Source organism: Trichechus manatus, unplaced genomic scaffold, assembly GCF_000243295.1.
Source record: "Trichechus manatus latirostris isolate Lorelei unplaced genomic scaffold, TriManLat1.0 scaffold00167, whole genome shotgun sequence".
Lineage (NCBI taxonomy): Eukaryota > Metazoa > Chordata > Mammalia > Sirenia > Trichechidae > Trichechus > Trichechus manatus.
This window is the reverse complement of record NW_004444103.1, coordinates 1,243,616-1,259,430: the sequence shown is the minus strand read 5'-3', so window position 1 is coordinate 1,259,430 and position 15,815 is coordinate 1,243,616. Positions and strand designations below refer to the sequence as shown.

General features: G+C 37.9%; 1 protein-coding gene across 1 annotated transcript in view; it reads right to left on the bottom strand.

Moving 5' to 3' along the window:
- Positions 1–7,725: 7,725 nt before the first annotated feature.
- The window catches only part of IQUB (IQ motif and ubiquitin domain containing), a 60,795-nt gene continuing 52,705 nt past the window's right edge, over positions 7,726–15,815 (bottom strand). Inside the window, exons 10-12 of the mRNA XM_004386553.1 lie at positions 15,135–15,383; positions 12,865–13,050; positions 7,726–7,908 (exon numbers count right to left, since the gene is read on the bottom strand). Of these exons, the coding sequence (XP_004386610.1) occupies positions 7,726–7,908; positions 12,865–13,050; positions 15,135–15,383 (618 nt within the window). The remainder of the gene's footprint in view (positions 7,909–12,864; positions 13,051–15,134; positions 15,384–15,815) is intronic.

The following is a 15,815-nucleotide window of genomic DNA, read 5'->3' as shown; positions in this document are numbered from 1 at the left end:
TGCAATTATTTGTATGTTTGCTACATGGGTTCCTTGAGGGCATGGATAGCATTTATTCAACATTGTTGCCCCAAAACACAATGGCCAGTACATACTAAGCTCAGTAAATATATGTCAAGTAAATGAATGAATGAGGTATAGTTGGGCTGACCTTGTTCAACGCATAGGCTTGGAATAAGTGGAAACTGAGGAGTGAAGGTAGCAAAAAAATATATTAGGAGGAAAAAACAGTATGTGAAAATGCATATTATCAAAGAGGGATGGGTTTATAAGGACAAATGATAACAATTTGAAGAGCTGTTGGGAAAAAATAATTCAATCTCCTTTTTCTATTACTTGTTCTTGTACCTAATGCAATTTAGAATTCTAGTATTGAGAAGAAATCTCAAACTCCAGTAAATTACTTTACTGAAGAGTCAGAAAAATATAGACTTCTGACTTGTGCAAAACTTTTTTTTAACACTGTTCAAGATCGATTTGTTTCTTCATCCCCCAAATTCGTCTTCACACCCATTCACTTGAGTTAGCAATGATTAAACATTTCTGAATTCTGTTTTGATATGCTCTTAATTTTAGATTTGACACAAGGTAAAAATGTAAACTCTCTAGAATGTGAGAACCATCACTCTTACTGTGTATATGTTGGGATTGTGATTTAATTCTGCATTGTATGCGGGAGGGAGAGACGAAATTCAAGTTCAGTTTGTTTCATAAATATCTTGTAACAGCAGTCTACAAGATACTATGAAAAGCAGTCATTGCTTCTCTCTCATGGTCATAATTGTTCATATTTAAGAGGTTCATAGTTTAGTATATATTTTCCTTCCCTGATTACATGAATGTGTAACAATGGGGACTGTAATGGAAATATTTCCTCCTAAATCATCAAGACTGAAACTTGAGTATAGGTACCTGTTTTAACCATTGATATTCATGGATAATATTTTAATCTATCTTTTCACGTGTATTTGATGTGTGTAATATAATAAGTGTTTTTGAGATTTTATAGTGTGTTAAGTTGGTAAGTTGTTGTTGTTAGGTGCCGTTGAGTCGGTTCCGACTCATAGAGACTCTATGTATGACAACCACTGCCCAGTCCTGCACCATCCTCACAATGGTTGTTATGCACTATGCTTGAGCCCATTGTTGCAGCCACTATCTACAAAAGGGTCAGCGGTAAGAGGACTATCAAAATTCTCTCCAAACCGAGAGCATCCGGTACCTTATTTTCTTAACCAAAACTCTTTTTCAGGTCTCCCTCTGAAACTCAGTCTCACTTTTAAAATTACTGTTGTACAAAATGTAATGTGCGATAGTTTTTGGAGTTTGAAATGATGTTTTATAACGCCCATTATGGAATGAGACATTATCCTTCCCATGATAGCTCTTCGATCCAGTAAAACAACACTGTGTGTGTATTGGATCTAATACGGCACACTAGCATACATACTGCTTGGGATATCATTCGGAATTGCCAGACACTCTAACTTGTGATAGAATAAAGTAACCTTATAACAAAAATATGGAAAATGTTCTTCCTCAACCAACTATTGATGGCTCTTAACCTGTGGAAAAATAGAAATTATGGCCTATTTATTTAGGAAGACTCACATTTACTAAACCATTTGAACTCTCTAAGGTATTTCTTTGTGAATCTCAGATTCCAATTCAGTGGAAATATTAGTGTATTCCCTGTAGGAATTCCCCCTTTGGGTGTCAAGACTTCCAAATCCATTGAGTCCAAAATTGAAGAGATGAGAAATGATAATTTCTTAAGTAGGTTAAAAACAAACAAAACAAACAAACAAAAAAACCAAACCCATTGCCATCAAGTCGATTCCAACTCAGAGTGACCCTACAGGACAGACTAGAACTCCCCCAAAGGGTTTCCAAGGAGTGGCTGGTGGATTCGAACTGCTGCCCTTTTGGTTAGCAGCCAAGCTTTAAACCACTGCACCACCAGGACACCTTAAGTAGGTTAAGTGGTATAATATCTTCCTTTTGTTTCCAATCCTGTGCATTCTAGATGAAGAAGAGACGGCAATATCTATTGACCAGCTCTACCCATTGTTTCCCAACCTATGCTTTCTGGCTGTGAGGGAGACAGCACCACTTACTAATTATTTATTTAAGGCATGTACTGTATCCTGTAGGACAGATCTCTAATCTCTCCGAGTGTTGTCACCCACATGGTACCATAACTGTGCCTTCAGTAGGCCATTCCAGGGTTTTATCAAGTCAGATACTTCTGAGTGATAGGGGATATGGTTCAGACCAGTGAATTCTGTGAGCATGAACCCGTTGTCTCATTCCATCTCTGTAACATGAGTTCCTTGGTTGAAGGCAATATGATATATGACACCACAGAGATGACTAAGGCTTTTTGTAATTCCATGAACGATTGTGTGGACTGAAACACTAAGCAGGGAAGATAAATCATATGCATATTAAAGATGTGTATTCATGAAGACAAATTACAGCTCACTCCATGATGAAAAGTGTCCAATATAGTCTACTAGATGGCCAGCTGATCCCCCTGGGAAATATTACCATCTTGTGGTTTGGTATTGGCCTGTGCTGTTGATAGTTTATACACTTAGCTGTGGTGGTAGCCAAATCAGCATTGGTGAGGAAAAATACCTGTTGTTGAACCCATGGGTAAGCTCCATCCATGCTGTCAGAGTCACTTTGCAAATGGCCCCACAGAGCAAGCACCAGGAAGGCTAGGGATCCACAGGAGGAATTATCATGCCCATTTGATTATTGATAGCCTCCTCTGCAGTGGCTGTCATCTGGAGGGCACTTACATAGGGCAGGTCTATGCACCTGCATCCCCCAGAACACCTATCACAAATTTTCTAATATTATTCTAAGTCTGTCTACATTTCATCAACCTTTTAGCAATGCTACCCATGGATCTCTGTAGCTCCATACCACCAGCCATCTCCCATTTCATAAACTGGATAATAAGATGTACCACCTGAAATTCTGCCCACGGGGAGAATTATCTTTAATGGTCTTTCATGGGTATCCCAAGTGGAGCTATAATACAGTGGCCAGCATGGTGTGCAAACCATTCTGTAAGCCAGATCATGTATTGACAGACAGTATGGTATGTAGATTTTTCTGTAAACCAGTTCACTATTTTTTCTGTTATTTAAGTGGTCATAGTGAAATCTCCATAAGACCATAGTTATGAGTCAAGGGGTATAAGTTAAAGGCAGTAGAAGCACATACCATGCAAGTATGAGATACCTACTTCTTGCAGTTTACTTATAACTTCCAGACCTTCTAGAGATTCTTGTATATACCATTCCAATGGAATGATATTATGCATGTTCAACCTTGTGATCTGGGTGCATCTGATAACACAGTTTTATTATTGGCATTATGAGTAAAGAGTCACTTAGTGAATCATGGTTTTAGGTGCTCAGTGTCTACCAGAGCCCAACAGAAGACCAGGAGAACACTTGTTGGTAGAAAAGGACATGGTTTAGGGCACTCCAGTACCTTAGGCATCTGAGTTACTATTCTCTACTGGAGCTTATCAGAGGCTGTTTACAACATCTTTCTCTTCCACAGATATGTCCAGCGTTATTGAGTACTGAGTCATATGGTCCAAGTGTCAGGAAAGTTTTCACGGCTGCAATTCCTTTACTTCGCTCAAAACTGTCAGCCTTAAATGTTACTCAATAAGTGGGTCAGCGCAGCATATCCAAACATGGCACACATAGACTCCAGGATCCAAGAAGCCCACTAAGCATTGTGCCTCTTTCTTTGTGGTGGTGATGCAAGGTGCAACAAATGGTCTCTCACCTCAGAGAGGAAATTTCAACGTTCCCTTTTGCGTCAATGAGGGTCCAGTCAGGACACAAAAACAACACAGTAATTTGAACAGGGAAAATTCAATATATTCTCAACTAGTAACAAGGGATTAGCTATCATGGGGAAATGAGAACTCTAAAGAATATAAGAACGACAGATATTGCGAGCAGCGACTAGCTCTAAAGATGGAGGCAGATCATCCTAAAAAGGAGCACACTTGGAAGGGGGCCCCACCTGAGGCTGAGACTCGGATCTTGTTGGGGAGGGGGAGATATGGCAGAGAAGTTCACCGTGGTGCCTCAAGCTGGGGCTGGCAAGCAGAAAACGACCCACCAGATTGCCGGCAAGATACACTGGGAAGCTGCTCACTAGGGTGCTGGCAAAACTCACCAGTGAGTACCACTGGGTATTCAGCTACCCTCAGAGGTGTTAGCAAAACTTCCCCAACAGTAAGTGCCACTGGGTGTCCTACATCTTATATGTTTCTCTGGTAACCTTCTTCCTTCCTGTTAACCTAAAAAAAATCCTTTCTTTTGTGATAGTTCTCAAGCTTTTTGTTGTTCTTTTTTTTTTTCTTCAGAAATGTGGAGCTTAAAATTCCACGTTTATTTTACTACTGGTTGCCTTTAAAGTTTTTAACCAAATGTTTGAATATACTTAAATATCTGCTTTTCCACCTACGTATCTATTGGCTCCCCCCAGCTCCTTATAAAGATTCAATGAATTTTTATTTTCCTGCACCCTCCTACAGCAGACATTTTGTTGGAATTACCAGGATATTTTAGATTCAGATTATTGTTTTATATTTTACAGTATACATTTTTATTTGAGGAATTATTGTTTATTGTTACATTGCTTCAGAACCAAACAAATGATGGTCATGTAGAGAGGATCTTGAGGTTGCTCACTGCTATTTCTCGGATACAACATCATGCCCATATCTTACTCCGTGGTTTTGAGGTCAGTTGGGATACAGCATGGGGACACATAGACTGATGACAGATGCCTTTCGGTTGTCTTCACACATAAGAAAGTTTGTCTGGGGTAAAATTCTTAGTTTATTTTTTTCCCCTTTACATTTGCAATCTTTCAATGGTCATTTTCCTCCCTTCCTGTTTTCTGGCACTTAGTGCTGGGGAAGGAAAATCTATGTTGCTGTTATTGATTTTTTTTCTTTTCCTTGTGGCTTTTTTCCTCCAACTTGAATGTTTATAGAATTTGTCCATTATTTTTGAGAAATTCAGAAATGTCACAAGGTTGTGTCTAGGTGCGTCTCTTTTTATTAATTTTTCCCAGTACTTGGTAGAACCTTTATGCAGCTGAGGATTCAAGTCTCTTGTCAGCTTAGGGAAAGTGGCTGAAAATCTTTCTTTGATAATTGTTTCTCCTCTTCTGCTCCATTCAAGGCTTGTGTTATTCCTAGCATAGGTACAGTAAAGCTGTTAGAATTATTACTTTTGCTCATCTTCCTTTCTTTATCCTTTTCCTCTGAGTTCTGGTAAATTATCCAGCTAATTTACCTATTCCCTGACTGAGCTTTCAAGTACCAAATTTGCTTTTCATTGTCACCAATGTGTTTTTTTTTTAATTCAGCAATTGCATATTTTATGTGCTAGCAATTTTTCCCAATATCACTTTTTCTTTCCAAAAAAAATGAAAGGAGCTAGCAAATGTCATATTAATATCAACTAAGAAACTTTAAAAAATGTTTTCTCCTACATAGGGGTAAATCTTCAGGACTTTGTTTCTGGCACTAGATTCTTGGATATGATACCGAAAGCATGAGTTAAAGAAATAGTGAATGCACATAACCTGTTTGAGAAGCTAAAAAAGAAAAAAAAAAAAAGTCTGAGGTGTTTTTTTTTTTTGTTGTTGTTTGTTTGTTTTTGATTTTTTAGAATTAGGCTACTTCATTTGGGAATATTTGTTCTGATTCCTTAGAAGGGTCCCTTTTTTTAAAAAAAATTTTTGAATCTTTAATTATCTGGTGACTTTTCCCTATCAGCTTTTGTCTTCTTTCAGTACTGAGATGTAAACTTTATTTTGATAGACTGTTTAGGCCTCTATCCAAATAATTTAGTTCCCAAAGAGAATGAGGGAAACATATCTTCTATGGTTTCGTCTGCTACTAGTTGTATGTGTGTGGGTGGTGAGGGTGGGGGTGTGTTCACCTGGTCAGGAACTAGAGGAATGCGGATACTGTGAAGATTCTAGTAGGTGGCAATCTGGTTTGGAGTTAAGACTTTTTCCTTACTGACTGCTCTCTAGCCTGACCCCTATTTTAGCCCCTTCTGCTGGGAATGTTTGGATAGCAGTGTACAATCAGAACTATAATTCAAGTGAGAATAGGAAAAGAGTTAACTGAGAGAGTTGATGTTTATGAGGGAAAGTCTCTCTCCTGTTGAGTTGTTTTCCCTCCTCTAGCCCTAAATTAAGGTACCACCCCTTTTTCATATATGATTCAACTGCTTTTCTTGGTCCACATCTTTCAGTTTTAATCTACAAGTCTTCCATTCCTGTAGCAAATGCCATAGTCAGCTTCTTCACTTCTGGGACAGTTGAGGAATCCTCACAGTCTTTTATTTGTCCCTGTCTGGCTATTTCCCCCTCACTCTCTGCCTCCCCAGCACTCCAACTTTCCCAGCCATTCTTCTGAGAGCTAGGGGATTCTCCTGAACTATCTTGTGAAAATCTGGTCATTTACGTTCCAGTGAAAGCCCATTTTTGTCTGTGTTAAATTGTTGCCTGTTCATCAGTGAGCAGAATGGTTCCCAATCTAATCCCATCTGTACTATATTGTGTAGAATTTCCATGAATGTCCAGGTTGTCTAAGAAACCCTGAAAATAACAATAGTGTTATAGCACTTCCCTCCATGTTGTTTAATTCCCTAAGAACAACTGTGCCATGCCACACTTCTGCTAAGTAAAAAATTTACAGACATCCTAGAAAATGTGTTGATAACGTGTTGGCAAATATTTCTGTAGAACAAATGTTAAAACTTGGATTGAATTTTTTGATCACTGAACTTCAGAGAACTGAATAGCCTCATTAATTGTTGATTGGAATTAGGAGGAAAAAAAAGTATATATATATACACACACACATATATATAATTACGTTGTGTGTTTGTGTGCGTGTGTGTGTGTATAAGAACTATTGCTACTTGATAATAAAGGCAGGAAGGTTATTTACTATTTAGAAGAGAGAAGAGAAACAGTGAAGGGGTGTCCCAAATTCATTCTTCCAATAGAGTTTCACCATCGTGCCAAGGATAGTTTTTCTCCCACGGGATAAAAGATAGTTCCAATGTTTACCCTGTTTTCCAGCTTGAAATGCAGATTATTTTTCTTGTTTATAAATACTTTCCGTAGATTTACGGGGATTTTAAGAAGAATAGAAGGTGAAAGTGAAAGAGAAACAGAAAAGATTCAAATCCCTTTATTGAAAGCTAAAGTCTTTATCTCACTTGTAAAGATTTTCAAGAAAGAGAATTCTATGTTTCTTCCCATCTGTGTTGAGTATTTTCCCATGACTACATTTTATCTGAAGTAAATTACTTGGGTTAAAGGTAAACTCTAGTTTTTGTTCACTTGTCTGTGGGATTTTAACTATAATGGGCTTGAAATTTGATATAAAATATGTAAAAATAAAATGTTTACTTTAAAACATTAGTTTCGGTAAGAAAATAGTATTGTAATTTAGCACTAATTGCCTAACAATAAAACATTTATATAGGAATGTTTTCTCTTTAAACAATTTATGATACTACCAAAACCAAAAAAGAAACAATTAAAATCGATAAAAAGATAAAGTTCTATTTCGATGTTCTGTGACCTCTGTATTACTCTATTAGCAACAGACGAAAATGCTGATCATCAAGCAAACAAGCCCTGGTCCTTCTAAGGACAGGGTCCCTTGGATTCTATAATCTTAGGTGATGTTTTGGGGCGATACTTCATCCTGATCTCATCCATTTCTTCATCATCAAGTATGAATGAAGCCAGCACTGGAATCTGAGAAAAATAGTTCTTAGCCAGGATATGTTTGTGTTTGATCTTGTGAATAAACAAGGGTTCATATCCCTGAGAAGAAAAGAAGATCAAATTCCATTAAATGTCATAGATATATTTAGCTAGGTAAACAACACTTTCATGCCTCAGTGCCTTTGCTCATTAGTTATTTCTGCCCTGAATACACTGTTTTTCCACTTCACCTATCATCTTTCAGGGCTTAGCTCTTATGCTTTAACCTGGAAGACTTTCCTCTGACCTCTGACCTCTCTGAGTCCAAACTAAGCACTCCTTTCTCTGTACTTGTAAACATTTTTATTGTATTTTAATTATGATACTTAGTTTATTTCGTCTTGAATTTCACTGATTTGCTTGAGAATCCCTTCCATGAGAAGGAAACCTTTTTGAAGGTCCACACTAGATCTTTCTCATACTCAGTCAATTTTTTGGATGAATGTTCTTGCCACCTTTGGTTCTCTCTTTAAATCTATTTCAACATTGATACAACAAGCAGCTTGAAAGATTTTTTTTTTCTAAAATTGGTCTTTCCCTCCATATCTCTAGAGCTAAAATATAAAGATCACATCGTTGCTGTGACAATGTAACCTTCCCTTTGGTTAGCCTGCTCGCTGCCTCCCATTCCCATCTCGTAAGTGCCTTCTAAACGATAAATAACCTTCCTGCCTTTGCCATCACATCTTTGGGGCTTTCCATTCTTATTTTTCCTTGCTTCATTTTTAGGCTTCTTGTCTCTCCCAAGCTACAACAGTACTGTGTAGTTTCTCTGTTATGGTACTGTCAACTTACAAGTATCTGTTTTCAAAAGACAGCAGCATACACTACTAGTTGCCAACCCAATATCCATTCTCCCTTCCGTCCATATTTAGAGGCCTGATTTTGTATAGGGCGTGGATGTACCCAGTTTGCCTAGCCTTCATTCTAGCTAAGAGTAGCCATGTGACACATTCTGGCCATTAAATGGAAGTCACCAGATGAAGCTTCAAAGAAAGCACTTTAAAGGGGTTTTCGAGGGTTAGCAGACTCGCCTATCAAGCACCTTTAGCCATTCTTCACGCTTAGGAGGTGGATATAATGCAGGAGATTGGGCAGCTATCTTATCACTAAGAGTCCACAGCATGAAAATGAAGGTCAAATGTTAAACATGGCTGAGGGAAAAACTAGGCCTGGGTTTCTGACAGCACTGTAGAGCTACCACGCTAGCCCCAGACTGTCAGCCTCTGGATTTCTTGTTATATGAGAAAACTAAACCCTGTTTGATGAAGTCACTATAAATTGGTTATTCTATTATTTGCAGCTGAATCCAAATACAAGCAAAAACAAGGAAGAATTATATCACTATATTGTCTTGTTTCTCTCCAAGCATTTAGCACAGTATCTGGGACATTCAAAAGTAGATTCTGATTGAATGAATAGATAACATCTATTCTCTTTATGGAAACCCTGGTGGCATAGTTGTTAAGAGCTATGGCTGCTAACCAAAAGGTCGGCAGTTTGAATCCACCAGCTGCTCCTTGGAAACTCTATGGGGCCGTTCTACTGTGTCCTATAGGGTCACTATGAGTCAGAGTCGACTTGATGGCAACAGGTTTGTGTTTTTTTTTTTTTTTAATTCTCTTCATTGTTGGAGCCCTGGCAGTACAGTGGATAAGACTGCTAACGAAAAAGTTGGCAGTTTGAATCCACCAGCTGCTCCTTGGAAACCCTATGGGACAGTTCTACTGTGTCCTGTAGGGTCGCTATGAGTCAGCATTGACTCAATGGCAACGAGTTTTGTTTTTTTTTTTTTAATTCTCTTTATTGGAGTCCCCGGGCGGTGCAAACGTTAATGTGCGCGCCTGCTAACTGAAAGGTTGGAGGTTCAAGTCCACCCAGAAGTGTCTGGAAAGAAAGGTCTGGTAATCTACTTCTGTAAAATCAGCCATTGAAAACTCTATGGAGCACAGTTTACTCTGACACACATAAGGTCACCATGAGTCAGAATCGATTTGACTGCAACTGTTCTTTTAATTCTGTTTATTAATCTTAATAGACTTTCTTTTCACCCAGATTAAAAATACTACCTGTACCTACTTCTGAAATTTATTTTCTGAGAGTAGGACATCCCTTCACTGAAGAGCCCTTCGAAAAGTGAAACTGAAAGCGGAAGAAAGCCCCGGGGAAAAGGATTTGATAGTCTTGAATAAAATGTTATGTAAGAGTTTCCTAGGATTATTATAAAGCTTCCACTTCACAAATTTAGCAGGTCAAAATACTTGTCCTATGTGCTAATCAAACTCTGTTCCACCACTTCTTAGTCTATATTTCATTCAAGGGAAACTAGCACCTTTCTATAACGTAATATTAATTTATACATGTGTAGAACACTATAGATTTTCAAAGTACCTTTATAGAACCAAAAATCAATCATTAATGGTGAGGTAAACATACTCTGGTACATACATTCATGGAATCATAAGCAACTCTTAAAGAATAAGAGGAGTTCCTGGGTGGTGCAAACGGTTACTACACTCAGCTGCTAAGCAAAAGGTTGGAGGTCTGCGTCCACCCAGAAGGGCTTCTGAAAAAAGGTCTGGCGATCTACTTCCAAAAAAATTAGCCATTGAAAACCCTGTGGAGCATAGTTCTACTCTGACACACATGGGGTTACCATAAGTTGGAATCAATTCAACAGCAACTGGTTTTTTTTAAAGAATAAGATGATATGGAAAGACAGCAAAGATATCCAAGATCCATTGTTAAGTAAAGCACAGCAATTTAATATGAAAACCAATCCTGGAAAAAGAGTATAGATACTAACATACACATAGAAAATTTCTAGGAGGATTTCATTAAATTGTATCTAAGAAACAGCAGTTACCCCTGGGAAGCAGAAGTGAGGATGGGTATATATCATGAGACTTTTATTTTCTACTTTTATACCCTTTCATCACGTTCAGGTATTTTTTAAACCTAGGATGTAATTGTTTCCATGATAATTAAAAATAAAATAAGCCAAAAATAATTTAAAGTGCTTACATATGTATATAGTTACTACCTAAGTTGTTTCATGTCAGCTGGGTCAGATCTTCTGACTTTACATCCACTTTTGTTTCTACTTTGGCCAATGTGCACACTATGGAAGATTTACCTGCCTCGTGTACAGCTCAGACAACAGAAGTCTTTTGCCGTGTTTTTTCCTATAACTTGTGTCATGATTGCAAGGAGTCAAGATTATTTTAACTTTGGAGTGTTTTTTACTTACTGAGAGAGTAAATCTCTGTGCATTAAGGGAATTCTACAAATGTTCTAACTTGCCGCAAGTCATAAACCCTTCTGTAACTAGATTGAATATTACTACTTAAAATATTACAGTAGCCCAAAACCATAATAAAAGCAAATGTTTTTAAGTTTGCTTGATTTAGAACCTTAGTTCTATTTATGGAGATTCAATAAGACTAGCATCTTCAAATTGGAAATGCATGTGAAGAGAACATTTAATTTGATACTGTAGTAATGTGATTAAATATACAAAGGGAGTTTTGCAGATTAATAAAGAAGCCCAGGAATATCAGCTTTAGAGATGAACTTCAATCTCACCAAAGGTCCTAAATGAAATGATACTGCTAGTATTGGCTGTTTCCAGTAATCAAATATCTAGAGGCAACTTAGTTTACTAAATATAATATTTAGCACAGCTCCAATTTCTTGCTGCCCTTTCTTTCAATCCTTAGAGTGAAATTTTTCTTAAAACTAGCTTCTTAAAACTCTACTGAAAAATTATTCAAAAGCTAAAATTTTAACTTGTTTGTCCCTTTACACCATTCAGCCCCCACACCCTCCCCCCAAAAAAGGCATGGAATGGCACTATTCAAAATAACTATTATATTTAATGTCACTTCTTTATTTTCCCTTAGTTGATCTCTTCCATGGAATTAAAGGGACAGCAATTTAATCAACAGAAGGCAGAGAACCAGTATCAGCTCATGGGATCCCAGGCTTGCTTAGTTAAATGAAGCTCTCTAGAAACTCTCCAGGGGCCCCTTGAATCTATTCATCCAAATGCTTTACAGATTACTCCTTGTAAATTACTGAAATCGAATGGCATTTCTTTTTGTAGTGCCTTCCCCACTCCTGATTAGTTAGAAGCAAATGAAAAATGGAGCCTCAGAGCCGTACCCCATCAGCATGGCTGCCATTTAGAGCATAAAACCCTGAACAGAATTTATTTATAATTTAGTGTGCTTTAAGGCAGACTCGTGATGATTAATCAAAAAAGGGCAGATTCTGGGTTTCATGATATCATGCAGTAGTAATATTCATTTATTCATTAAACAAATATTTATTGAACCCCTAGTCTGTGACAGGCACTACTGTAGGTATTAGAGATACAGCGGAAAATAAGCTAAACAAAATCCCTGCCCTCGTGTAACTTAGATTTCAGTGAGAGCCTAACACAATAAAGAATCAAACAAGTAAATAATAATTTTAGGAAAGAAAACCTCTCAAGAATGTATTGTATTGTAAAATATTGCAATAACAGAGCTAACGCCTTCTCTGTGCTTGAACTTGCTATTAGGAGAGAGTAGTATCTTATTTGGAGCCCTGGTGGTGCAGTGGTAAAGAGCTATGCCTGCTAACCAAAAAGTTGGCAGTCTGAATCCACCAGCCACTCCTTGGAAAGCCTGTGGGGCAGTTCTACTCCATCCTATAGGGTTGCTGTGAGTTGGAATCAATTCGACAGCAACAGGTTTGGTTTGCTGTTTTTTTTTTCGGTTTAGTATCTTATTTAGGTACCTACAAGACTTTCAAATTTCTTATCTTTACCTTCTATGTGTCTTAGCTTCCTTTTAATTTTAATTTCCTCCATGCATACCATCACACATTTTGTTACTGGTATCCATGAGTTCTCTGCTTCTTAATCCATCTTAAATATTTAAATCATGCATGGCATGTATTAAAAGGTAGCAAGTTATCGCTAATAGCTCCAATGATTAAACTAATTCCCCAAAGAAAGTTCATTTTTCTTACCTCTTCCACACTTGCTAGTTTGAGATGAGCAAAGCCTTCACTTTTGGTAAGAAGAATGCAGTTCCAGGGGGCCCACTGCATGGACTTCTCCCACCTGACCATGACCAGATCATTAAGATCGTCCCAAGCACTGAGAGCTGACTGGGACGCCCAGATGTTCTCCACTAGGTGCTGAATATCTTGCAGCTGCATGTCAAAACAAGTTTGAAAAATAATGTTATGTTTACTTCTAAACATAAAATTCGTTTAAGATTATCATATTAGCTGAGGAAATAAATTATGTTAAGTTTTTAAAAAGTAAAATATTATTCATGAGGTTTTCAGTGACACATCAAAAAAAAAATCAAACCCACTGCCATGGAGTCGATTCCAACTCATGGCAACCCCATGTGACAGAGCAGAACTGCTCAATACGATTTTCTTGGCTGTAATCTTTATGGAGGCAGATCGCCAGGTCTTTCTTTTGTGGCACCACTGGGTGGGTTCGAACCACCAACCTTTAAGGTTAGTAGTCAAGCGCAATCTGTCTGTGCCACCAGGGACCTTCAGTCGTTGAGTCAATTCCGACTCATAGTGACCCTATAGGATAGAGTAGAACTGCCCCCATAGGGTTTCCAAGGCTGTAAACCTTTATGGAAGCAGAATACCACACCTTTCTCCTATGGAGCAGTGCCACATAGCCCCCTATTTTTCACCAAATCTCTGTTCGTTCTGTCCAAATGGCCTAATATTACCAGTCCTGCAGTCATGACTTAGCCCGGAATAAGCTATATCTCTTTCTTCCAGTATGTTAATTTTACCGTACATTTATATGATATTAAATACTTTTCAAAATTCATCAGTACCTCAGTGCTAGTGTAAAAATCCTTTGATTTTTATTCCTATTTTACAAATAAAGAAACCGAAGATTTGATAAAGATTTTTAAAAAACCCACTGCTGTAGAGTCGATTCCGACTCATAGTGACCCTACAGGACAGAGTAGAACTGCCCCATAGGGTTTCCAAGGAGCAGCTGGTGGATTTCAACTGCCGATCTTTTGGTTAGCAGCCAAACACTAAACCACTGCACCACCAGGGTTCATTAAAAGGCTTATTTTAATGAAAGCAGAAGAGGAAAGTGCATAAATAAGTACTTAAAACTTTTTTAAGTTAACTTACATTAGCTAAAACTCTTGAAATGGATTTTTATCATGGGGGCTGCAGAAATAAATTTAGAATCACCAGAGAGGGGCAAGTTCACAAAATATAAACATTAAAAAAAAGAACCATTATTTTCATAGCCTTGGGTGGGAAAGCAGGAATCTGTTCTATAAATTCAGGGGACAAAAACCTACACAACTTACCAAAGCTTTTTTTTTTTTTTAAAATTTTGTCACCATCAGCTACTATAATGTTTCAGAAATGGGAAATTCAATATAGGAAGCTCAACTAACACAATCTAACTTCTACATAATGCTAGAAAATACAATACTACGGCAGTTGTTACGGGAAAGAAATCTGTAGAATTTTAAAATTCAATGCTTCATATATTTTTACTTACATTCAAAATGTGCATCTTGTCCATGTTTTTATCATGTCTTGCATTTCTTTGTTAGATTCCCATTTTCTCCAGAGACCTTAGCACTTTACATCCAATTTGACAAGATTTACCTGTGCCTTCCATCTGTCCCTTGCCACTGGATCTTTTTCAACACCATTCTATCTCCTCCGTCTCAAAAACCAAAATGCCCAAATAGCACATCCTCTCTCCTGTGACAGCACGATCCCACTTCTGTCTGTGGGTCCTCATGCACGCCGTTCCCACTGTCTGCGGTGCTTCTCTCGGCGCGGGGGCCAGATTAACCCCTACTCATTCTTTTATTTTATCTTACAGGTCACTTCCTCGAGGACCTGTGTTCTGGCCCTCAGATTACATTAATTCTCCATTTAATGCTTACATAGTGCCCACTACATCCTCTTCCTAACACTGTATATATTTGTTATTACAAGAACTTGTAGTATTTTTTAATGTCTGCCTTCTTTTCTAGGCTGTAAATTCTTGTTCACTAGTGTATTCTCGGTGCTTAGCACAGTACTTAAATACCGAGAACACGGCTATTACATACAACTCGGGAAGGGCATCATTGTCCACATTAGGGAACCAAGGGCACCGTTTCCCATACAGGAACGTGCTCAACTGCACTTCACGTCATTCCACTCCAACCCCTTTGACAACAGCTCTGTGATGGAGACACAGTTTACCCATGACTGGCACTCCTCCCCAATCATACCTGCATCAGGTAAGCAATTTTAGAATCATCATCATAATCAGCTTCTGAAAAGTAGAGCCGCTGTAGTAAACATTTGTACTTCAAAAATGACTCTCGTTTTCGAGTCTCGTTGTCAAGGCTATTGCAATGACGACACCGGTAGATGCGCTGTGAGGTGGACGATATGGAAAACTCCGTAGAAGGCAAATAGAGCTGGCAACTGTGGCAGAAGTAAATCTTCTTATAAAACTTCAATGGGTCTTGAGGGACCTAAATAGTAAGAGAAACATAAAGACAGATACAAAAGCCAGATCAAACACTAGCCAACAGAAGCACTGACGGCTAACATCTTAGATGTAAAGTTAAGGCAATTTTTAAAGTCATATTTTCCCTTATTCTATACAGAATTTATATTTCAAGCAGTACTTGTTTACTCTGCCAAAATTATTAAAAATCTGTGATTTATTAACATATATGTGATAAAATCACCTAAACTATTAAGTGACAAAAAAAGAAATTAGTAAGTATAGGCTTTGGGTTGCTATAATGACAAAATCTCTCCACTTATTAAGAACAGTTTAGATCGTATATCTTTGTACAATTAATGTAATGCTGTTATTGTTGTTGTTAAGTGCCATTGAGTTGGTTCCGACTCATAGCGACCCTATGTACCACAGAATGAAACGCTGCCTGGTCCTGCAC